The sequence below is a fragment of the Arachis hypogaea genome, chromosome 13, assembly GCF_003086295.3.
Source record: "Arachis hypogaea cultivar Tifrunner chromosome 13, arahy.Tifrunner.gnm2.J5K5, whole genome shotgun sequence".
In the NCBI taxonomy this organism is placed as follows: Eukaryota; Viridiplantae; Streptophyta; class Magnoliopsida; order Fabales; family Fabaceae; genus Arachis; species Arachis hypogaea.
This window is the reverse complement of record NC_092048.1, coordinates 6608058-6631891: the sequence shown is the minus strand read 5'-3', so window position 1 is coordinate 6631891 and position 23834 is coordinate 6608058. Positions and strand designations below refer to the sequence as shown.

Here is a 23834-nt window from a genome sequence, read left to right as displayed (position 1 = left end):
TAAATAATTTAAAAATACCATAAAAGTAATCAATATTATATTTTTTTTATAAGTGAATTTTTTTTTTCATATTTAACAAATGACTTATCTATTTTTTTGTGGCAATATTTGAATAAATATTTAGAGAATACACAAAAAAATTAAAACAAAATTTAATTTCTAATTTTTTTTATTTTTCAAAAAAAATTGGTCATTCGCAATAAAAAACTTTTAAAAAATCCACTTAATATAAAATTGCTAAATTTTTTAGAATAAAAAAATATAATTTTTTAATGATGTTTGTAAAAAATTGAATAAAAAATGATCTTTAAAGTTTTTTTAAAATATATATTTAATATTTAATTTTTTTATTGTATTTTTAAATTTTTTAAGAATTTATATATCGTTAACATCTTTGAATGAACTTTCAAATACTATTTTAAAAGTTTAGTGGATTAAGAATATCAAAAACAGTAATACTACTTAATGAATATTTTAATAGCCTGGGAGGTTGGCACATGAAATTTTCTTGACTAATGAAGAAATAATGAAAGCAAATTTTCATTTTTAAGATATTTTTCATTTATAACTTGCATTTGTCCAAGTCGTAATAACTCACAGCGGTGTCATGAACGTTAATAACGTTATTAGTTAAATCATAACTTTTTTCATGTATTAGAAAAATATAACTAAATTTTTTTATAATATTTTGTGTCCTTAATTTTTTTTTACAAAATTACAAATCCTAATAATCAATCATTCAATGCGCTTCAAAATCAAAGAAAAAAATTTTATATTAGTGAACGTTGGTGAATTAATTATTTTATTTATATACTATTATTGGTTCTTTAATATGCGAATTATTTGTGTCAAATTTAATGGTGGGATAACATTAAATTCGTTTAAAATTTTTTTGAAATTAAAATAGAAACTTTAAAAATTTTTGAAACAGAAATAAGATATTTAAAACATTATGAACTAAATTAGAATTTAACCCAAATTTTGGAGACCAAAATAATATGTTATTCTTATTTCTATTTTGACACACTTCTTTTTCCTACAAAAAACCAAACGCAATACTATAAATTCACGATCTTCAAAGATTCTCATCAACCAACTCTTCAAAGCAAAATTGCAAGATACACGTTACATCATTTATTAGAGCTATATAAAAAGGGAAAAAAAATTGACTAACTTAAAAGAAAGAGAGATACAATTTATTGAAGCTTCTTAGCCTCTTCCAATGATGGATGTATGATGTATCCTTAAAAAAAATACTAATTTTATTTTCCAATATGCTATATTGAGTCAAGCTACGGCTTTTAACTATTAACAAAAATACAAAATTTATTTAAAATTAAATTTACATTTAATTAACAATTAAAAGAAATATGAATCTACTTAGTATATAAAATAAAAAATATTCATCAATAACACAATTCTTTCTCTGCATGTTGACAAGTAGTCCTAAACCCCATGGGATTGCATTGATTTTTCTATTTTACCTATATATTTGTAAAGTAAGATAAGTTGGTAAAAAAAAGAGCTACAGTTAGGAGTAAAATTAAACTATTAATAAAAGTAAAAATAAAATAAAGAGTAAAGTATCGTTTTTATTCCCAACGTTTGGGATAAATCCTATTTGTATCCCTAACGTTTGTAAAAGTGATTTAATGTTATCCTGCCGTCAATTATACATAATGAGCGCTTTAGTTTGAGTTCTAAAAAATCTCTTCTTGAAGTTAGAATACAAATGTATGTTATAGAATCGATGATCTACTCCGAGAAATAGCTCATCAAATGTTGAAACTAATTCCTACAACATTTACATAATTCACTTTTCTAGGAACATGATTAAATCTAAACACAAATAGTGGGTATAATATTAAAATCGAACACATCCAAGTGAGATCTAATTGAGAATGAATACATCCAAATGAGAAATTGAAAAATATAATCTGATTTGTTAGTATAATTGATAGTAGGATAACATTGAATCACTTTTACAAACGTTAGGGATACAAATAGGATTTACCCCAAACGTTAGGGACAAAAACGTACTTTACTCTAAAATAAAATATGGTATTCTGAAAAAAAAAAGGGGGAAATCTATATAATCTTTGTGATTCAAGATTATGTTTTAAAATTGAATATTATGTCGAAAAGTCTTTGTAACATTATTTCCCAAGCAAATGGTGTTCATGGTTAATCATAGACAAGTAATGCATTCACATTACTTGCTTCTTTCTCTTCCAAGATAACAAAATTTCATGTGTTCTAAAAACATGACATTATGATTGGACCTACATTAGTACAAACAAAAAGTATAGAATGACAACAATCAAAGGGTATACAAGTAGCATTTTTGTTAATTAATACAGCCTAACATGCATATCAAGTTACAATGAGGATAAATGTGAAGATGAAGCAATAAAATATAAAGTCAAACTTAAAAACCAGAATTTAAAAAGCATCTTAACAGTTATGCGACAACCAATGATTCAGTTCAGAAAAAAACTAGTTGCAATTGAACAATCTATTTACAACACAAGTCAATAACAGCAGAGAAAAACAGACAGTACTAGGTACTAAGAGTACAAATAACTATGTTCCACTTGAGTCATCCTGAAATGTTTATCAACATAGAAAAAGAAAAGAAAAGCATCCAAGTTCCACGTGACAGAAATCAGATGAATAACTGAACACACAGAAGCAAGAGGAGTCATTTGATTGATACAAAGTAGGGGGCGGTTATCGCGACTGAAGCCGCCGCTGATTCCTAACCTTTAGGTGATGTAAGGTGATGCTGCTGCATGGGGCTTCTCAACAGCTTGGCCTGGTTCACATTTTGGGTCAGCAGCAAAGGAGGAGGGCTCAAGAATTCTGCCTCATCGGTGACACGAAATATAGTAACTTGCAGCACTACTTCCTTCATTCTAAGCAGCTCAAACACACAGACGTCGCCTTCGCCTAGATTGTTGTCTATCGCAAATTCGAACCATCCTTGGCTTAACTTAGCCCTACCCGTTCGATAAAGGCAGCGAACTGGCCACTGTCTCCCATCAGGGTGTTGAAGTTTGATGAATCCCGAAACACCATTCAAATACTTTTCTGCAAAGCAAGATGGCAAGTACTGAAATACAGAAAGAAGTTATTAGTATGCCGGATATAAAGCTGAAGAAGAATAACAACGTTTGTCGTGGTGAATTTCACGGGATCATACCATTATGCATCCCCTATATAGATAGGAGGGCCGCAGGACAACCCGGCAGAAAGGATTAGATGGTTCAAATGCTTTCGCTTCGTTGACAGCCTTTTCTCTTTCCTCAGCCGTCACGGTTCTTTTCCTTGCAGAAGCACTTTCATAGAATCTAATGCGCATTTCTCTCTCCTCTTCTTGTCCATCAGAAGCTTCCTGGCCTTCTGCACTTCCTGAAATGTATTGACCATAAAATTCAAGGTTTTGATAACCAAATCCTAGAAAAGAAAAGATAGTTATAACTTAATTATAGCTTACCAGGTTCAGATTTACGCTTCTTTCTTGCAGTTTTTTTGGCCTTTTCCTCGAAAGAAGCACGCAATTTCAGTTCATCAGTAGATTTTTTAAACTCAATTGCATTAAACTGAAGACCTATATCTCTGGCACTTTTCGCAGGAAGAGCATTCCCACCCTCACCCCAGTTTACACTATTAAGTTTTGACCCGTTAAATAGATTCTGCAAGGCTGGTTTGGATTCAGTGAAGTCTTCATCTTCCATTTCTTCAAAAATTTTGAGGCGATTCGCAAAGTAAGATCCTTCATTGCTGCTTCGTGTGGGTGATTGATAATTTATCTCAGCAGTAGCCAAATTAAAAATGTGAACACTGAAATTCGACTTTCCTTCGTATCTGAAAGCTAAAAGGTATCCAACACCGATGGAATAGCGCTGAACAAATTCTGCCCAACCATCAATGAACCAAAATTTGTTGTCTACCTTTTTCAGTCCCACACGCCACGAACTACCATCGGGAACAGACAGGTTAACAAAGGAGGAAAGCTCACCCCCATATTTTCTCAGAAAATTATCTGGTACTCTCTGCAATTCACAGATCAGGTTACGCATATTAAATTGGAGACCATATATTGATTCATTTCAAACATGCAATGTTCTATGTTCTGAAATCCATTTCAACAAGTTCAGCTTTAAGGCAAGTGAAATTCAGGATAATGAAACTCTTCAACCTGAACTAGAACACTTGAAATAATGTGAATAGTGAAGCTCAAATCAAATGCCAAATACAGTCATACAGATATCACATACAGGCTCTGAAAAGATGCCAAATATTTCTTAGGTTTAAGTATTAAAAACAGTTTCACTCTATCATAATTGTCTCAATAAAGGTAGTGCCAGGAAATAATAGCTAATGTCAATAGAGAAATTGGAACAGAAAGCAGAACACTAAATTTATTTACTTTTCTTCAGCACTATCTATCAAAACAACAAGGGTTCTAGCAATTTTAGAGTAGATTTCTCTATATGGAGAACATAGTGAGATTCAAGAGCAAAACTACTGTAATTAATTAAATAAACGAATCACCACACTTTACAAAGTCCACAACTAACTTCAGTTTCAGCTCAGGCAAGAAGCAGCATCTTAAAAAGTCCCAACACCATTAACCCTATTCATCACTAATAATCCTTCATAGCAATTAAACAAACTCAATGTTCAAAGGAGACACAACCGTGTATTTAAACAACCCCAAAGAAAAAAAAAATCCAAACTTGCGGAAAGAGGGCAAGACCCAGAAACACAGTCTAACAAGTTCTTCAAACTCTCACTCAAATCTCTTATAAACCTAATCATAATTGATAATTCCTCAAAAAACAAAAAATACACACAAAAACGGAAACAAAGAGAGAAAGAGGGAGAAGATATGTACCAGTTGCTTGGATTGGAGAGTGGTGGTTAGAATAACCTTATGGAAAGAAGGGCGAGGCATTTTTTGGGGGGTGAAGACCAAGAAAGAAGGCTCAAAGCATAACCAAGTTTTGTTTTTTTGTTAACCCTTTGATCCAAAGTTTTCAACTTTGGGCTCTCTAATTACTGGGATTTTTCTTTTTTCTTTTTTCTTTCTTCTTCTTCACCTCTTCACTTCAGATCTGCTTCTTCACTTCACACCCTTTCTGTTCTTCACCCTCTCACTACCTTCTCTGCTTTTTGGGTCAAACAATTTTTTTTAAATAAAAAAATTAAACAATGATTCCTAAAACCTTATAAAAAAACAAAAAAAAAAAAAAGACCTCAACGTGTTGGTGACCTACAACCTTATTAAAAGCTAGCGAGTTTCTGACTCGGTACCGAGTCACCACCACAAACTCGCTCACTCGGAGCCTTTTTTGTTTTTTTCTTCTTTTTAATTTTTTTTTCCAGATTTGGGTTTTTCAATCCTAAATCCCCCTTGTTTTTGCTTTGCCTTTGGGGTTAGAAATTGAAAAAGAGTGTTTTTTTTTTTATTTTTTATTTTTCTCTTTTTTTGGGTACAAGAAGAGAGCTATTTTTTAATGGGTCCCTATCTTTGTACCGGTTTTTATTTTTTTGACAGGTTACTTTTGTTATTTTTACTAATTAGTATAATATTGAATATTGAATAAGTTAATTATAAATATTAAATACAATCCTTTTAGTAAATATATTAATTAAAATTATATAAGTTATAGAATTACCATTATTTTGTTCAAAAGAAGAATATAAGAAAAATGATATCTTTTTATAATCTATTCTACTCATTTTAAATTAAGTTTGTTTATTAAATTTTTTACACTAAAATTAGAATTAAAATTTACCAAATTGTGTTATATAATCTTATCGAAACACATAGAATTCACTAAAATATACATATAAATATAAATTTTATAGAAAAAAGTTTTTTTTAGTAACAAAATATAAAAATTAATTATCAACATACATGTAGTATAATTGTTGTTCATACCTTGAGGCAAAGGATAAAAATTAAACCTAATAAAAATAAAAGGCTCGATTCAAGAGGGTGCCCTCCAGCATATACCCGACCTTTTTTAAGGAGGTCAGACACAACGAAGGGAGCTCCACCTGCCAAATAAGTAACTGTCTCATCGAATCTTTATCAACTATACCATAAATACACTAACACTCATCAGGTATATACACATTCTAATCTACTAAACCCTGCCTAAAATCTTTGCTAACTTAAGTATCGAAGTCTCTTGCAGGTACCACCTCCCCCTCCCCCCACCTCCTCACGAGGAACTCAGACGGCGACACATCGACACCAAACAAGTTGGAGGCTGCCTCAGAAAGATCTGGACCTCACGTTCAGACCCAAATCAAGGACTATGGACTACTTTTTCTAGAGGAAAAAAAAGTTATGCTCTGATACCATGTGAGAAACAAGAGACTGAATTAAAGAAAATATAATATATTTTTAAGTGCGTTCAGAATGATACAATATACAAGAGTATATATAAGTATTAAAAAATTCAAAGTAATAAAAATATAATATTCTATAATAAATATACATATATACTAAATAATGCTAATTGATCTAATTCATCTTAATTATCCTCTAACAAATTTATTTGAAAATAAGATTTTATCAAACGAATGTATAGATATATTGTTGATAGTGCGAGATAGGAATCATCCATACCAATATTTTTTATTGATTTTTTCAATGTATATTTTTTTTTTTCTATGGAAAATAACACTATAAGTAATAACTATCCGTATTAGGTATTTATCTTTGCCACGTAGAAAAAGTTCGTGACGTATAGCACACAACAATTTTTATAGGTAACAACAGATAATTAGGGTTACTTTGAGTGAAGGATTGTTTTTATTCCTTTTTATTGAAAATAGAAGAGAAAATCATTAAGCCAAACCATAGTTTGTCTTTAAACTCAATTTAATCCGATTAAAATTTGTACAGTATGAATCAAATCAATTTGTTCGCTCTTGATAAAATAAAATAAAATTGTTAGGTTTAAACTTCAAATATCATATTAATAATAACATTTGACTCAATTACTAATTGCAGAAATTATAAGCATTTGATACAAAATACTAAAAAAAAAAATTTTTCTTTTGTACCAAATAAAAAAAAAAGACCAAAATGGAACTTAGATTTCATAGAGTACAATTATTTGTTTCCATTTGCAATTTCTTTTGTTTCAAGGTTTTGAAAGAAAATTAAAAAAAAAAAAGTAAATACATTTATCTTTTCTATTTTCACTTTTTCTTTTATTGACTATTACTGATGTTGGCCAATGAGCATGTCAAAATTACAACAGAAAATTATAGACAGCCCTCAATTTGAACTTAGACAAATTATAGGGGATGATTTTAGAGGGTCACTTTACTCTTTTGTTTAATCTTGTGTAATCTTTCTCTGGCTTCTAGTCCCATTTTAATAAAAATATATATATACAAGAGAAAAACCATGACAATAGCAATAAGACAAGCATTGACTCGGTTACTGATCATCATTCTAGTTTGAATAATAATAATAAAAATAATTAATAACAATCTATTTACAACCCAAATCAAAACCAAAAGGCCAAAACAAAAGAAAAGAAAAGAAAAAAAGAAAATGTATCAAAGCAACAATAGCTATGTTCCACTTAAGTCTCCCTGAAGTGTTTATGGACACCAAAAAGTACCAAAGTTTTTTCCAAGTGAAGCTGATGTTTAGATGAATAACCGGTCACACAGAAGTAACTGCGCTACTTGATACAGTTGGACTATAACGGCAACAAAACTGCTTTAGTTCCTGATCAGTTTACCTGAGCCGAGGCGCTGATGCATGTGAGCGTTCAACATTTTAGATTGACTCACGAGATTTTGGCTCGGCTGGGGCAGAGGAGGAGGGAGGAAGAATCCATCGTCCTCAGTGACGCGAAACAGTGTAACTTGAAGTATCACCTCCTTCATCGGAAGGAGCTCAAACACACAGACGTCTCCCTCGCCAAGGTTGTTCTCTATCGCGAATTCAAACCACCCCTGGCTCAGCTTAGCTCTGCCTCCTCTATAGAGGCAGCGAACAGGCCACTGTCTCCCGTCGGAGAGCTGAAGTTTGATGAATCCTGAAACCTCATTCAAATGCTTTTCCGCGAAGCAAGATGGCAAATACTGAAAAAAAGGAGTTCAATTGGCAAGGTCAATCATTGATAAGCACAAGAATGATAATGTAAATTAGGGTGAATTCAAGGACTCACCATTATGCATCCCCTATACAAGTAGGACGGCCGCAGGACAACACGACAGAAAGGATTAAGTGGTTCGAACGCCTTCGCTGCATTCACGGCTCTTTCTCTTTCCTCTGCTGTCACAGTTCTTTTTCTTGCCGATGCACTTTCATAGAATCTAAACCGCATCTCTGCCTCCTCTTCTTGGTGCTCAGAGGGTTCCTGGCCATCTGCACTTCCACAAATTGATCATAAAATTTCATTCATTTATCCACATTGATCGTTATTTGGAAAAAAAAAAAGTTATTAAGAATCTAGTAGGACCTGATTTTCGCTTCTTTCTTGGAGCTTTCTTCTCCTTTTCGTCAACAGAAGTACGCAACTTCAATTCGTCGGTAGACCTTTTAAACTCAATTGCATTAAACTGAACACCTATATCTCTGGTCAACTGACTGTCTAGCGAATTGGCACTTCTTGAAGAGAGGGTGTTTGCACTATCGCCCCAGTTTACACTATTAAGTTTGGACCCATTAAATAGATTCTGCAATGGTGGAGGAGTATAATTCTTCTCAGGGGTAAATTTATTTTGCAATGCACCGGGAGTAAGGCCGGAAGGTGATGAATATTCAGCGGAGTCTTCATCTTCCAATTCTTCAAAAATCTTAAGACGGTTTGCAAAGTAAGCCCCTTCGTTACTGCTTCGTACAGGCGACTGATAGCTTATCTCAGAAGTGGCCAAATTAAAGATACGAACAATGAAAGTCGACTTTCCTTCGTATCGGAATACTATCAAGTATCCAACACCGATGGAGTAGCGTTGAACGAATTCTGCCCAGCCATCAACAAACCAAAATCCATTGTCCAACTTCTTTAATCTGACACGCCAAATGCTGCCATCAGGAACCGAGAAGGTAGCAATTGAAGAAAGGTCAGCTCCATATCTATTCAGAAAAGTATCTGGAATCCTCTGCGAATTGCAAATCAGATTAGGATCAGATATTGGTAGACATCGAAAATAAAATACGTTGACCTTCTCCCAACAATCACCCCATTAAATGTCCCTAGCCACAACCACAAGAAGTATGTTCCTATGACATAAAAAAATGCAAACATTTACTTGTTTACTTGTTGGGGAAAACAATAATAAAATTATACAACGGAGATTCTCTTGCATTGTTAAATTTAGTCCTACCAAGATCCAAAACTAGACTAAGTCTCTCATAAACCATTAGAGGATGATATAAACAACATATATCTTAATAATGAGTTATCAAATTGAACGCTACAAATGTGAGGGGGAAAAAAAGAGACTCGTTTAAGCTTGCAAATTTGTTTTCTCAAGTTCAGCTCTCAAGCAAACTAACTTCATGATAATGACACTCCTCGAACTTCAGTAGACCACTTGAATGACACGACTAATAAAATCCGAAATTTGATTATGCGAGAAAGATTCTGTTAATTACATTTCATATAACTACCATTCATTGATATGGTTTAATTAAAGTGCTTCCTCCCTCAGCTCAATTGTATTATTGAAACCATAGACCAGTTGGAGTACTAGACTGGATTAAATAATCGAAACATGATTTATGAAAGGAAAGAATCAAATTTATTTATATTTATCAGGCATCAGCCTGCTTGTAATTCCTCACACATAAACTCTTATTTCTCCCCCAAAGTGCATCTCATTAAATCTCCAACAAAGGCAAAGAATTTTCAACTAAGAATACGAAGAAATATACATGTGTGATCAATGTAGAAAAAGGACAAAATAATAATACGAGTATGAAACTAAGTTACCAAATTTCATTGAGCTTCTAAGTCAATTATACAATTACCAAACTTCATTGGTTTTTCTTCCTATCCACTTAACCAATTCAATATCCAAATTACACAATTATACAAATCAAAGCAAAACTTCTAACCCTAGTCCAAGGTATAAGCACAAAAAAAACTTGGCATCATAATTCACAGGGTTTAAAGAATAAAAATCCAAACTTGAAATAGGTAACAGGGTTTTGGGACTAAGGATGATGAGTTGGATGAAAAACCATGACTCAGAACAATTATCTACCGCTTTATTTCATTCTCACTCAAAATCTCACATAAACTCAATAGCAATAGTTCTTCCCCAAAAAAGAAAAAGACAAATTCATCTAGAATACAACCAACTCCGACCAGGAAAAAAAAAAAACGAAAAGGAACAATCTTTGAAGAAGGAACAATAATGAGATACAAGAATGAGAGGATTTAGGTACCAATTGCCTAGATTGAATGGTGGAAGGAAGAACAAGCTTGTGGAAAGAAGGGCGCGGCATTTTCCGAGGAATAAGGTTCTCAGAGCATTGATGGCACTTTTTGTTGACCCTTTGATTCAAAGTTGAAAACTTTGGGCTCTAGCCACTCGAATTTCTTCACCACTCAGATCTAAACTTCACAAATCACAATCCACAAAACCCTCTCTTTATTTTTCTCTTCTTATTCTCTCTAACCCTTTCACTGCGTTCTCTGCTTTTTGAGTCAAACAGGGGTTTTTTTTGTTTTTCTTTTTTGGGGGCAAAAAAAAAATCTCAACTTGACCTAAAAAATAATAAAAGCTGGCGAGTTTGTGACTCGGTGGTGAGTGGTGAGTCACTGACTCACTAACTCGGAAGCCTTTCCCAGATTGGGCTGTCCAACTCAGTTCCAACTCTAAAACCCTTTTTGTTGTTTTGCTTTGCCTCTTGAAACTGCCAAAGAGAAAGTTATTTAATTAAAAAAAATTAAGCCTCCACCTCATATGAAAAAGTTAAAAGTTGAGTATCCTTAAATAATAATTTAATTAAATATATTAAATTATTTTAAATAATTATTTCTATAATTAATATAAAAAATAATTATTTTTATTAATATGATATTAGATAATTAAATAAATTTATAAAATTGTTTTATGTTGGTGTGGATAGTATATTAAAATTAATTTATATTTTATATAAATAATTAATTTAGTTGTTAATTTTTATTTATATATAGGTAAACAAAAAAAAATATACTTAAATTATTTTGTTGTCAACAAAAATATTTTTAAATTTTGTTATCGACAAAATTGAATTTAAATTTAATATGAATGATTAATTTAGTTGCTAATTTTTTGTCTAAGTACAGATAGACTATAAAAAATACACTCAAATTATTTTGTGGTTAACAAAAATATCTCCGAATTTTGTGACTAACACAAATTTTTTCAAATAATTTAAAAACGTACCAAAAATACACATCGGTGAATTGAGACATTCTATGTTAATAGAAAACAACGAGGATATTTTTATCAAGTTTTTAAATAATTTGAGCATATTTTTTCAATAACAAAATTCAAAAATATTTTATTAGCGCCAAAATAATTCGAATACATTTTTTGTAATTTATTCCCTACAGATAATATAATTGTATTTAATTAATTTATAATTTGAACTTATTTAGACTTAGTTTATTAAAATTTTTACTTTTTAAAAGTAGCTTATAAAAGCTAATTTTTAAAAGATAGTTTTTTAAAAGTTGTCGTATTTATGTTTGATAAATCAAATTAAAAATAGCTTTCAATAAATACAAGCAACAATAATTGCGTTTGGTAAAATAATTTTTAAAATTTAAAAATACTATAAATCTATAATAAATATAAATGCAAGTATTAAATTTAAAAATTAGTTAATATATGAGGTTATATTATATTTTTAAATTTGAAAAAAGCACAAGCTAACTTTGAAAGCTCTATCTTCGATACTTTCAAAAATACCCCGATCTTTTAAAAGTTGCAAACACAAACATATGATCTTTTTTATTTATCAAACACAAAATGAAAAGTTTAAGCACAAGCACCTCTTCAAAAAATTTTACAAAACCAAACCTTAATCGCTTCACTTGGGTGGATGTGGGTTTATTTTATTGGTCCCATTGATAAATAATTTAATCTAATTTAAATTTTAGTAGCAATATTTTATAATAGTTTTAATCTCTTGTTAATTAAAAATATACATGAATAAATTTAAAAGAAAAATATTAAAAGACAAGTTTTTTGTAAGTAATTTTAATTATCAATCCATTCTCTTAATTTAATAATCTAATAACATACTTTTAACTCACACTTTTAAATATTAATAGATAACTGCAAGCAAAAAATAATAAATTATACTCATCCTCTATAGTATTTCTCAATTTAAAATTAAGTTATATTGCTAACAAATTTGATAAACTATTTATTTTAATTTTACGACTCTTTAAACACTGTACTACCTTACTAGGGCAATAAGAACAGTATTATTATTTGGCACTAATTAGTTTTGTAGAAGAGATAAATTACTAAAATAATGAAAAAGAACTAAACATTTGGCATATGTTAAAAGAGAGGAGTCACTATATTTGTAAAAAGAGTTTAGTTCTTACATAAGAAACAATTCGAAACAATTGAATTAAAGTAAACCACATTGTTTGTGAATATTTTTTAATAACTTTATAAGTAGATTGAACCTACTTTAATTAATCTTCAAGCAGTAAAATACTATTGTCACCACCAATAATTAAAAAATGTCTTAAAATAGGACTTGAGTCATTTTTGTAACCATACCAGAATTATTTTTATAAATATTCATTAAATTTATTAAATATATATCATAAACTTGATGATGATGAGCTGACCTATATTAAATTCATCCAAATTGTTACCAAAAAAAAATATTAGAGTAAAATGAGAATTAAATTCTTAAGAATTTTGCCTTCGAATAATTTAGTCTTTGAAAAACAAAGGGACAAATACATCTCGTAGAAAATGAAACATGAACACGATACGACTTTCTGTTAATAAGATTAACGGCGCCTTTGATATGGACGATTAAAGTGATTGAGGTATCCGTTTAATGCTACATTGGATTTATTCTAAATGATGAGGATAAACTAGTCCTTCAATGTTATTTGATTTTAACATGTCTCAAACTCTAATTGTGCAAATTATTCGCCCTAAAACAAAATTTTAGCACAACGTAGAATGAATAGTACTGGAATCTCCATAAGCACGAGGCGCCAAAGAGAAAAGAATGAAAGAAGTGGCTGGAATTATAGGGGCGACTCAACACATGGAAGAGGGTTCAACAATAAAATCGCTCCCAAATGTAATTGTTAACTATATGTAATAATATACAAGTCTGGAACAGTGGAGAATCCAAATAAATTGTTATTAGAGTGCTCAAACTATTGGATAATTGTTAATTTATTTTATTTTTTGAATTTTGAGTGTTCTATTTAATTGAAATTCATATCTATCATTCATGGTGGTATGTATTTTTGGTTCTTATTACAGGACAATTTATCATATTACAAGTTCTTTAAATGGTTGGATGATGTTATTAGAGATATGGAGGTTCAAAGTTTTATGCAGGAAATGAAAGATAGATTACTTGATATAAAGGAGAGAATTGTGAGAATTGAAAATGGATTGTAGAAATAAAAAAACTCCAAGTAAAATTATTAGTAATAGATTTAGAAATGTTATATATTTTATGGCTGGTATTTTAATTGCAATTATTGTAAATGTGTGAAGTAAGAGTTGTGGGTGAATCAAATTAGATAGCTGATGCATGAATGTAGTAGCATTATAATTGTATTATTATGAATGTAGTAATAAACAAGTATTTTTGAATCATTTTATACTTTATCATGTATGTTGGTATTAATAAATATGATGTTCATAATGATGAAATGAAATAAAAAAAATCATATAACCATATAGCCATAAGAGCATTGTTATATTATCAAAGCTTCCAAATGATTGTTTTCTATTACAAGGCTTAATCCAGAAAAGACCGAATACTTGAAGTTTGTGTTACTAAATCGAAAGAAAATATATAACAAAATATCATCATAACTGCACAATATATTGTACCTAATTCAAAACAGGAATGTGCAAGTCCTCCGATTCATAATCAAACACTTTTTCATTATCTGACTCTTTGTGAGCGCGTGTTTTCCCTAAAAAGGACCCAACAAAAGGGTCATCTTCAGCCTCTTCAGCATTTTCTGGATGTTCATGATGTTCTTCATCTCCGTCATCTCCAATTTCAATTGGGTGCTCACTTGAATTAGAATTCTCCGCATGCTGTGTAGCCCCTTGTCGCAGTCTTAACTCCTCATCACCTTCTTATATTCCTTCTTCTTTCGACGTTTAGAAAATTTGCTAAGTTCAGGACTCTCTTCATTAGTAACTTTCTCTCCTTTTAAAAAATGGTTACTATTTACAGTCTTCTTTTTTTCATCTCTCTTGCTGCTCCTCTTCAACATCAGTGTCTGATTCTCCAAAATAAGGAGGTGGAGGCTTGTACAGCTCATCTTCAACGTTCTCGTAACCATCATCATCAGTGTCATAATCAGAAATAGGGGGATAGATCACCGGCTTCATCACATCCTATAACATCTTCACCACCAAGAATATGACGCTCAAAATATATATATTGAACTCCTCACACTCTTTGTTTTGTATTTTGTGTTCCCTTGAACCATTGATCTCTGAATCTCCAAAAATAGGATGCAACCCGACTTCTAAATTAGTAGCATTCGAATCAAACTACATAATTGTTTTGTAATCATCGTATTTCAAACTTTTGAATAGTTCCTTCAAGTCAAAGAAGTTGATAAGGTCCAAATCCATCTTTGGAAACCTCTCAACTAACTCATCCCGGTAACTCAACTCTCCTTGTTTGTTTGTCACAAAATTTTTTCATGGTCAAACACAGAAACAACAAATTTTTCCATCTGCTAAGTAGAAACACAATCATCATTTGAATATACTGAGACAACAGTTAACTAAAGAATTAGGAACATGTTTGTCTTTTTTTTATTATGACATAAATAATACTAAAAGTGATACTAGTTTTTGGGATTTTTTTCGTTTATAAAATAAAATAATTAATTATTTTCCCAGAAAAGATTTTTCAGCTTTATTTTCAAGGATACGATTTTTTTTTTGGAATAACAGCAAGTTCCGCACCCCCTGGCGAATTGTATGATGAGTTCGGAAATAAAAACAGGCCTATTGGAGAGAAAGATCAAGTAGCCACAATTTCTCTGTTTACTTTCTTTCTCACTATTAACATTGTCACGACAATGTCAGGAAATCCATTGTTATCCATTCATTACGATGGTGAAATAGTGTATGATGAAGAATGTTCAATTGTCTTTAGATCGGGCCAACCGATAATAACCTATATGACACCGGAAGTCAACAGTTTAACCACTTTGAAGAATGTGATATTTTCCATCGGATAGCAGGAATCTAAAAGGGTGAAAAAAATTTACTACAGATATTCGACCGAGTTAGATGGCAATTTGTTTTATAAGAGGTATATTACAATTGTGTTGTCTTTGTCTCTGTTACTAGTATATTTATCAGACCATCATTGTGAGTGATATTTCAATTGTTTTGAATTAGGTACCGATTGCACGATGACAAGGACGTACGACTTATAAGATCGTGGCACAACCGATGAACCAATATTGATCTGTTGGAATTATACGTGTTTCTTGTTGACTTTGGTGGCTGAGGATCATCTGCAGATACTGTCGATGATAGTCTGACGAGTGGAGTTGTTAGACGAACTATCAGAAGGACAATGATGGATCTAAATATGTCACCCGAGGGTAGTCAGGAGGGGTCTAATGTTGAAGCTTGTAACGTTGACTTAATGGATGATGGGCTTGAAAGTCATGACGGTTCTTCTATCAGAGATCCGATGATGGAGCAGTATAAGTCAACCCCGATGTTGGAGACGATGCTGACGAAGAACCACCCGAAATCCCTGATGATGGTGAGTAGGAACAGGAGATGAACTACTACGGTGACTCACAGATTGCTCTGACACAGCCTACCATTTCTCGACCATATGACCGGTCGGATCATTTCACGATGTTGAATCTCGATGCAATGACTTCGGATTGGTCGTTTACCCAAGGAGGTCCTGAAGATGACCCAAGCAACGAGTTTGAGGTTGGACAACAATTTGGGAGCAAGGAAGAAGTCATGTTGGCAGTTAAGCAGTACAGCATAAGGAGGGCTGCAGAGTACAAAATAATAGAGAGTGACCATTGGAGGTACAATGCACGATGTATCTAGTTCGGACCAGGTTGTAATTGGAGCATACTCATATCATATCGCCGAAAGTAAGAAAGGTGGGAAGTTAGGAGATACACTGGTCTTCATACTTGCATGCAAACTTCGATGGGGCAAGATCATCGTAGGTTGGATTTGAAAGTGATTGTACAACACATTTTCACGATGGTCAGGGCCGATCCAACAATCAGCATCCGGGTTCTACAAGGAGGTGTGGAGAATCACTTTGGTTACAAGGCATTGTACAGAAAGATTTGGCTTGTAAAACAGAGAGTCGTCGCTAGAATATATGGCGATTGAGAGGAGTCATACAACGAGCTTCCTCTGTGGTTATTCACTATGCAAATGTACTTGCCCGGTAAGATTTATTTCTGGTATAGTTATTCGCTATTAAATAATTCAGCCGTGTACAAAAAGGCCGACTAACGTATGTCCATTTAGGTACTTGGGTGCAACTAGTGACACAGCCCTGGCCTGCCTCCACCGACACTGTGATGTTTCATCAGGTCTTTTGAACATTTTCACCGTGTGTTGGGGCCTTTAAGCATTGCAAGCCACTTATCTCCATAAATGGCACCCACCTATATGGTAAATACGGTGTAACTTTTTTGATGGCCATAGCGCAAGACGGCAATGCAAACATTCTGCTCATTGCATTTGCAGTTGTTGAGGGTGAGACAAAAGAGGCGTGGTCGTTCTTTCTTTCGTACTTACAGGAGCATGTTACACCACAACGCAAGCTAATAACTCTGACTAAATTAACTAATAATATATTTTCTTATATTCATTAACATGTTTATAGCCAATAAATAGTAACTATAAAAAACGGTAACACAAAATAATATACCTAACATAACAACACTTAAATGTACGTCTAACTAACTAACATGTAAATATTAAATCTGTTATTCTAACCAACAAACAATCTATACCTAACAATTTCATCTAACATGTAAACAGTAAACCAAATAATTCTAATTAAGATTAAAAAATAGACTATTAGTTACTAACCTGAAACTGAGAAAATCGCCCACACTAAACTTTATGGATGTCGAAAAGACAGAAAAGAGTATTAGAGAAAATTTGGAAGGGAGAATAGAGGAAGAAAGGGACAAATCAAAATGGTCCCACCAATTTAAATAGTCTGCCGAACTCATCATATAGTTCATCGGGGGTGCGGCGAACTTACTGTTATTCCCAAAAAAAATCGTATCCTTAAAAATAAAGTTGAAAAGTCTTTTTTGGGAAAATAATTAATTATTTTATTTTATAAACGAAAAAAATCCCTAGGTTTTGTGCTAATCACAACTTTCAGTAATCGTAAACAAATAAGCGAAAGCCCCCAAAACTAACAACAAATGCATAAACAATTCTTAATGTGATAAAATGTATCATACTCAATAAAATAGGCTGAAAACTATGCTTTCTAGAAGATTAAACAATTTGTTTCAAACAATGGGACCACCATAAAGGAAATTGACAAGGGGAGATACACTAGCTGATAAAAGCATCAACATTTTTTACTTGAGTTGAAAATGTCTCTCTGCTAACACCATTTCCTTTGAGGACGTCTTCTTCCTTGCTAATATGTTGAAGAAGAATCGTGACTTTTGTTACTTTATTGAGCCAAGACTCTTTGACTTCATCCTTTCCCTTAAAATTAATAGGTAAAAATAAAAAATAACTTGAGAGATTAAGAGCCAAAGTGAAACAGATATGAAGGAAAAAAATTTTAAAACAAGACATTGTCTAATTACAAATGTGACAGAAACAGACATATCAATTCACATAATGGGATAACAAAACAATTTCGTTCAGTTTTGTTATATGGACTGACAAAAGCATGTAACGCATTCAACATCTACTTTTTTGAAAGATGTATTTATCATTTTTTTTCAAAGACTACTAAATTATCCAAACACAAAATCCTGGAAAACTTAATTATTACTTTATTCAAAATATTAAATAATAAAAAATTATCTAAAAAATTAAAAGAATTCATTTTCTATCCTGATCAATTTTTGTGGATTCATTGATTTCAAGCTATGTTCATACATGTGGACCTTCATTTGATTTATGGATACCATGAACAAAAATGAGCATAAGTCACTAATCTTGAACTTATTAATATTATTATATTTTAAAAACTTAATATATTTACAATGCTATCATACTAAATAAATGCATAGGTGTTAGTATTGTTATGTATTATGAAATAGAGTATTTATACAACACCAAAAAAAAATTATTTTTATGAAATAGAGTATCATCAAACTTATATTTTTTTGCTATTTTTAAAATTTGAACACCAGATCAATTAGTTTGAGTTTAAAATATTTATCATCTAAATAAATCTCATATTTACAGTTATTTCACACATTTTAATAAATAAAAAATATTTATTTTAGTTTTTTATGATATTTCTCCCTAATCGTAGATCAATATAATAATTTACTACGAATATGAATTTCATTTAAGAATTTGCAGATTACTGTATAACATATTTGTCTAAACGAACTAATAAATTGACTATTAGATTAATTCAAATAATTAAATAAAAAAATAAACTAATAAAAATATTAATACCTATTAAAACACTAATATTATATATAAGGAAAAGTATTATATTTTTTTGTTAATGAGTAATAGCTCAAATGGCATAGTCTCTCTATACTCAATTAAAAGGTTGCGGGTTCGAGTATCATATCTTTGGTAAAAAAAAAAAAAGAGTATTATATTTTTCTTTCAATAATCAATTATATTTTTTGCAACTGGAATTAAGTTATTTTCATATATGTGGCCATTAACAGCAAGTAACAATTTTATATATACGATGAGGCTCGTCAATGCAGGTTACACCTGATGTTCAATGTATCTTCTAATTAACAGGCCATATAATACATATACAAATCATATTTAAGAGATAGAACGAATAAGTTTATATTTAATAATTGAATTTTGTATGTATATCTAATTACGTAATGCCACATCATCAAAAGTAACTATTATTTTCATTAATTATGTGAATGATCATACAAAACGACCGGATATAATTGCATTAAAATTAAGAAAAATATAGGTAACCAACAATATTTTTGAACAATGTGAATTAATAGGGTTAAAAGAGTAAATTAACCTTAAATTTAATTAGTAGCATTAAATTAGGGTGTAGTGTATTTTGATGTGATTGGTAGTTGTTTATGTTATTCAAAATGATCATTGTTTAAGAGTATGTTTGGGTGAGCTTCTAAGAAAAGATCTTTTTTCGAGTTATCTTTTTTTAAAAGATCTTATGAAAAAGTAAAAGTAATTTTATGTTTGTGTATCTCATGCAAAAAGATCTTTTTATCTATCAATTATATTTAGGTATAACGATATAAAAGTACTTTTTTGTTTATTTATTAGATGAAAAACATATTTTTTTAAGAGAAAAATATATTTTAAGTGCATGTTTGGGCGCCATTATTTTGTTAAAAAAAGATCTTTTTTCAATGAAAAAAGATTTTTTTTTTTTATTTTTTAGCATGTTTGGCAAATTTCTAGTAGTAAAAGTAAAAGCACTAGTAAAATAAAAAAAAATATCTTTTTTGAGAAGCTGTAATTTACATCTTTTTTTAAAAGATCTTTTTTCTTTAAAAAAAAAAAGATGTTTTTCATGTAATAAATAAACAAAAAAGTACTTTTATATTGTTATACCCAAACATAATTGATAGATAAAAAGATCTTTTTGTATGAGATATCCAAACATAAAATTACTTTTACTTCTTCATAAGATCTTTTAAAAAAAGATAACTCGAAAAAAGATCTTTTCTTAGAAGCTCACCCAAACAAGCCCTAAAAAAAGATGTAAATTACAGCTTCTCAAAAAAGATCTTTTTTTTTTCTAGTGTTTTTACTTTTACTACTAGAAATTTGCCAAACACGCTAAAAAATAAAAAAGATATTTTTTCATTGAAAAAATATCTTTTTTTATCAAAATAATAGCGCCCAAACAAGCACTAAGTAGCATTTCCCTTAAAATTAAACTCTAAGTATAAAAATTAGAAAACTTGCATAGGAAACACACTGCATCACATAAAGTTCCTATGTTAAACACTTGATTAAAGCTAATTAATTAAATAAGAATGCACACTCACTTCTCAACACTTTCCTAATAAGAGACTAATTAAGAAACTTTCAAAGGTGAAGATCTTCACAGCAGGAGCAATTGAGCAGAAGTAACATAATCTCTGACAAACTCAATACCAATATTCTGCAAAATAATGTGATGCCAAAGTATATTACCATAACATATATATATTCTACGTCATTTTATTAATCTCAGAAAATAAATACGAAGACATTAGAAAAACACAATTTAATTAATTAAAGAAGACTTATACAAAAAAAAAAAATTTATTTTATAACTAAAATTTGTTCATTTTCTATATACAATTTTTATATTTTATCTCTGCATTAATATCTTAGTATTTTATATCTTAAATGATTGAAAGACATAAACCTAGAACCTTAGAAATGTGAAATAATCAAGTCAAGCAATAATGGTAGTGATTGATAAAAAAAAGTTACCGATTCTTTTTATGATCTTTCATTTTCAGGTGAAATCTGAGGGCATGAAGTTGTTGGTCTACTCTTCTTAGGTTTTGGAGCTTCACATCCATTTTTACAAAATATTTGGACCTTGAAATGGTTATTATTTCCATCATATGTGAAAACCAAGAAATCCTCATGCTTAACTAGGTTTTCTTGTAGAAACTTTGACCAACCATGGTCCATGTAAACTCCATTTTCTCTCTTGATTATGCTCACTTGCCACTTGCCCCCACAAGGGCCTATTAGAATTGCATTCCTCATCAATTTTTTATCCAAATAATTCAGAAACTTGGTTGGTATTTTCTGAAAAATTAAAGCCAAACAAGGACACTTACAACTAATAATAAAAGTATATATTATATATAAAGAAAAGCAAGTATTTATATCATAAACTCATTAATTACATTGTAAATAATAATTATATAAAACAAATTAATATATATAAACACTATTCTCACCAAGTGATGGGTGTTGAGGCCATTCATGATGACTGCACAGAAAGAATTAGGCTTGTTCTGCTGATGATGATGCATCATGTATATCCTCCTTTTCTTCCCTTGTGCTCTGATCTCATAGGATTAACAATGTATATATAAGATAATTAATTGCTTCATTAATTCACTGTCACTTTGATGTAATTGTATTGTGGAATAAATAAGGTAGTAGTGTGTCACTATATGGATACTATTTTTTGTTATTTCTTCCTTTTCTCATTAAAGTTCTTCCTTTTACTATATAAAGCATCACCAAATAAAAGTATACTAAAAATTTTAAATAAAAGAAAAGACTAGCCAGGGGGGATTTTTTAAATAAATAATTTAATTATTTTAATTATCAAAATATGTAATTTGTAGTGTATTTACTAATTTACATTGTATTGATTTATCTCGTTTATACAGTAAACAAAATAATTATGAAAATATCTCGTTTACACGGTAAAGTGTAAACAAGATATATAAAATTTGAAAAAATACACATATCTTATTTACACAGTACAAACGAGATAATTATAAATGTATCTCATTTACACTGTAAACGAAATAGGTGTATTTTTTCAAGTTTTATATATCTTGAGATACATTTATAATTATCGTACACAAGATAAATTAATATAATATAAATCGATAAATACGTTACAAATTACATATTTTGGTAATTAAAATAATTAAATTATTTATTTAAAAAAAATCCCCCATTTACAGTACATTGCACTTCATGACTTGCCTGTTTTTTTTTTTCAAAGTTAATATTTCATATAAGATAAGAAGATATGGATTAGTGAATAGAATATTAATCCACAGTAATGTGATGATTCCTTGCCTTTTCTCTTCTTCATTAAATGTACTTAAAATAATTGTGAATAAATTAATAAAAAAATAAAGTTAAAACATATTTGTCCAAGCTTTTAAGGCACAAATTTACAATTCTTTTAATTAAAAAATAATATATATACAAGAAAGGATAAGAGTAGGGGAAGAAAAGAAAATAATGATCAAAAATGAAAGAAATTCATCAATCAACCAGTAGAGAATTAGAATATGCTGCAAATTAAAAAGGAACAAAATAATGTTTAAAAAATAAAATAAAAATAAAAACATTTGAAAAATAGATTATTAATAAGGGATTTAAATCGTAACGAGATATAAATATTTCATCAGTTAGACATAGAGAGGAAAAAGAGAGAAGGGAGGCTAGCTAACTGGCTAAGCTCTGCTAAACTTCTTTAAAAAAAATAAAATAAAATAAAGAAAATAAAAAAGAAGCTAACCTGTGTTGAATGAAGTGGTTGATGAGTTTGTGGTTTAGTTTGAAGAGATGAATACAAATTAAAGCAACTCTATAAATAGGAAATTCTAGTAGGTGCTGTATTCCATTATTATTTATTATTAATATTATTAAGGTTAATTAATTTGCATTATTCCATGAGTCTCAACTCAACTCTTTAGGAGCAACATATACAACTAATATTCCCTTCCCATTTTTTGTATCATTGATTGAGACATTACTTTTTTCCCATTTTATTTGTATATGCATGCATACATGCATACATGTATATGAGTCATGTAGATGCTTAATTTCATTTCCATTTCCTTCCATTGGTGTGAGACCACTATTTTCTCTTCAAGTCTACCCATCACAAATCACCATATCAAATTACTTTCAAAATTCATAATATCCATGCATCTCCTAGATAGGTTTTGTTTTCGATTTTTTTCTATCTGCGTTTCTTTTTATTAAGTTGGTGTATGTTAAGTCACTAGTATATATTTATAAATATAATTGTAACAACCACTCTTCTAGAAACAAAATTAAATTCGAAATTTGAAAATCAGTTAGGAGATAAGCTTAGAATTTTAAATTTATGGATAGGAACCTAGTAACCACCCTCCGTTTGAAATTTAAAATATCCCAACCACCCTATCCCGAAATGTATATAAATAGAGGAGCACCCATAGGTAGAAAATCACTCCTCTCAAATACTAATCCTCTCCCTTCTCTCTCTATAAAGAAATAATATTCTGTGTGCAAATACAAGAGGCAAGCTCGAAGAAGCGTTAGGAAAAAGAGTAGGGAATTATGCCTTTCTCACTTTATGTTGGCATGTAGTATGTTCTAGTTATTTTTCTTCCATCCATGTATGGTTACTATCTTTCATGTGTCTCATGGCATTAAGTACATTTTTCTCATCCCTTATCCATATTGACCATGTCTATCTATTTTTGTCATTCATAATCTCTTAATTCATGAGTACATACCTTTCTATCATGTTTTATTTAATTATTTAGTATATCCTAATTTTATCCGATGCATTTACATGACTTTTCATATCATTATATCATCAATGTTCCTTTAATGTTGAGAGTACATACCTTTCTACCATATTTTATTTAACTATTTAATATACACAAATTCTACTATGTGCATTTACA

At 30.3% G+C, this 23834-nt stretch overlaps 2 protein-coding genes and 1 long non-coding RNA gene across 4 annotated transcripts; all 3 read right to left on the bottom strand.

Annotated features, from left to right (window-relative positions):
- Positions 1–2479: 2479 nt before the first annotated feature.
- On the bottom strand, positions 2480–5467 carry LOC112736813 (B3 domain-containing transcription factor VRN1). 2 transcript variants are annotated; one of them, XM_025786434.3, is made up of 4 exons: positions 4901–5467; positions 3497–4055; positions 3203–3411; positions 2480–3112 (listed from the first exon to the last, which is right to left on the bottom strand). In XM_025786434.3, exons 1-4 carry the CDS (start codon positions 4958–4960, stop codon positions 2759–2761), a joined length of 1182 nt encoding a protein of 393 aa, XP_025642219.1. In that variant the 5' UTR covers positions 4961–5467; the 3' UTR covers positions 2480–2758. The 2 variants fall into 2 exon arrangements, with proteins under 2 accessions (XP_025642219.1, XP_025642220.1); XM_025786435.3 differs by having other exon boundaries at positions 3203–3402; positions 4901–5420.
- A 1933-nt stretch (positions 5468–7400) lies between these two features.
- LOC112736812 (B3 domain-containing transcription factor VRN1) lies at positions 7401–10930 on the bottom strand. The gene is made up of 4 exons (XM_025786433.3): positions 10439–10930; positions 8505–9147; positions 8211–8410; positions 7401–8124 (listed from the first exon to the last, which is right to left on the bottom strand). The coding sequence occupies exons 1-4, from the start codon at positions 10496–10498 to the stop codon at positions 7759–7761; spliced, it is 1269 nt and encodes a 422-aa protein (XP_025642218.1). The 5' UTR covers positions 10499–10930; the 3' UTR covers positions 7401–7758.
- Positions 10931–20343: 9413 nt separating this feature from the next.
- On the bottom strand, positions 20344–22750 carry LOC112736821 (uncharacterized). The gene is made up of 4 exons (XR_003168836.3): positions 22673–22750; positions 21363–21468; positions 20881–21207; positions 20344–20563 (listed from the first exon to the last, which is right to left on the bottom strand). It is a non-coding gene; the product is annotated as an uncharacterized lncRNA (long non-coding RNA).
- Between the last annotated feature and the right edge of the window lie 1084 nt (positions 22751–23834).

Coding starts and splice junctions, on each gene's coding strand:
- LOC112736813 (XM_025786434.3), bottom strand. CDS start 4,960: ATGCCTCGCCCTTCTTTCCATAAGGTTATTCTAACCACCACTCTCCAA. Junction 4,056..4,900: donor CTCTCCAATCCAAGCAACTG/GTACATATCTTC, acceptor TGTGAATTGCAG/AGAGTACCAGATAATTTTCT. Junction 3,113..3,202: donor TATATAGGGGATGCATAATG/GTATGATCCCGT, acceptor TCTGTATTTCAG/TACTTGCCATCTTGCTTTGC.
- LOC112736812 (XM_025786433.3), bottom strand. CDS start 10,498: ATGCCGCGCCCTTCTTTCCACAAGCTTGTTCTTCCTTCCACCATTCAA. Junction 8,411..8,504: donor AAGAAAGAAGCGAAAATCAG/GTCCTACTAGAT, acceptor GTGGAAGTGCAG/ATGGCCAGGAACCCTCTGAG. Junction 8,125..8,210: donor TGTATAGGGGATGCATAATG/GTGAGTCCTTGA, acceptor CCTTTTTTTCAG/TATTTGCCATCTTGCTTCGC.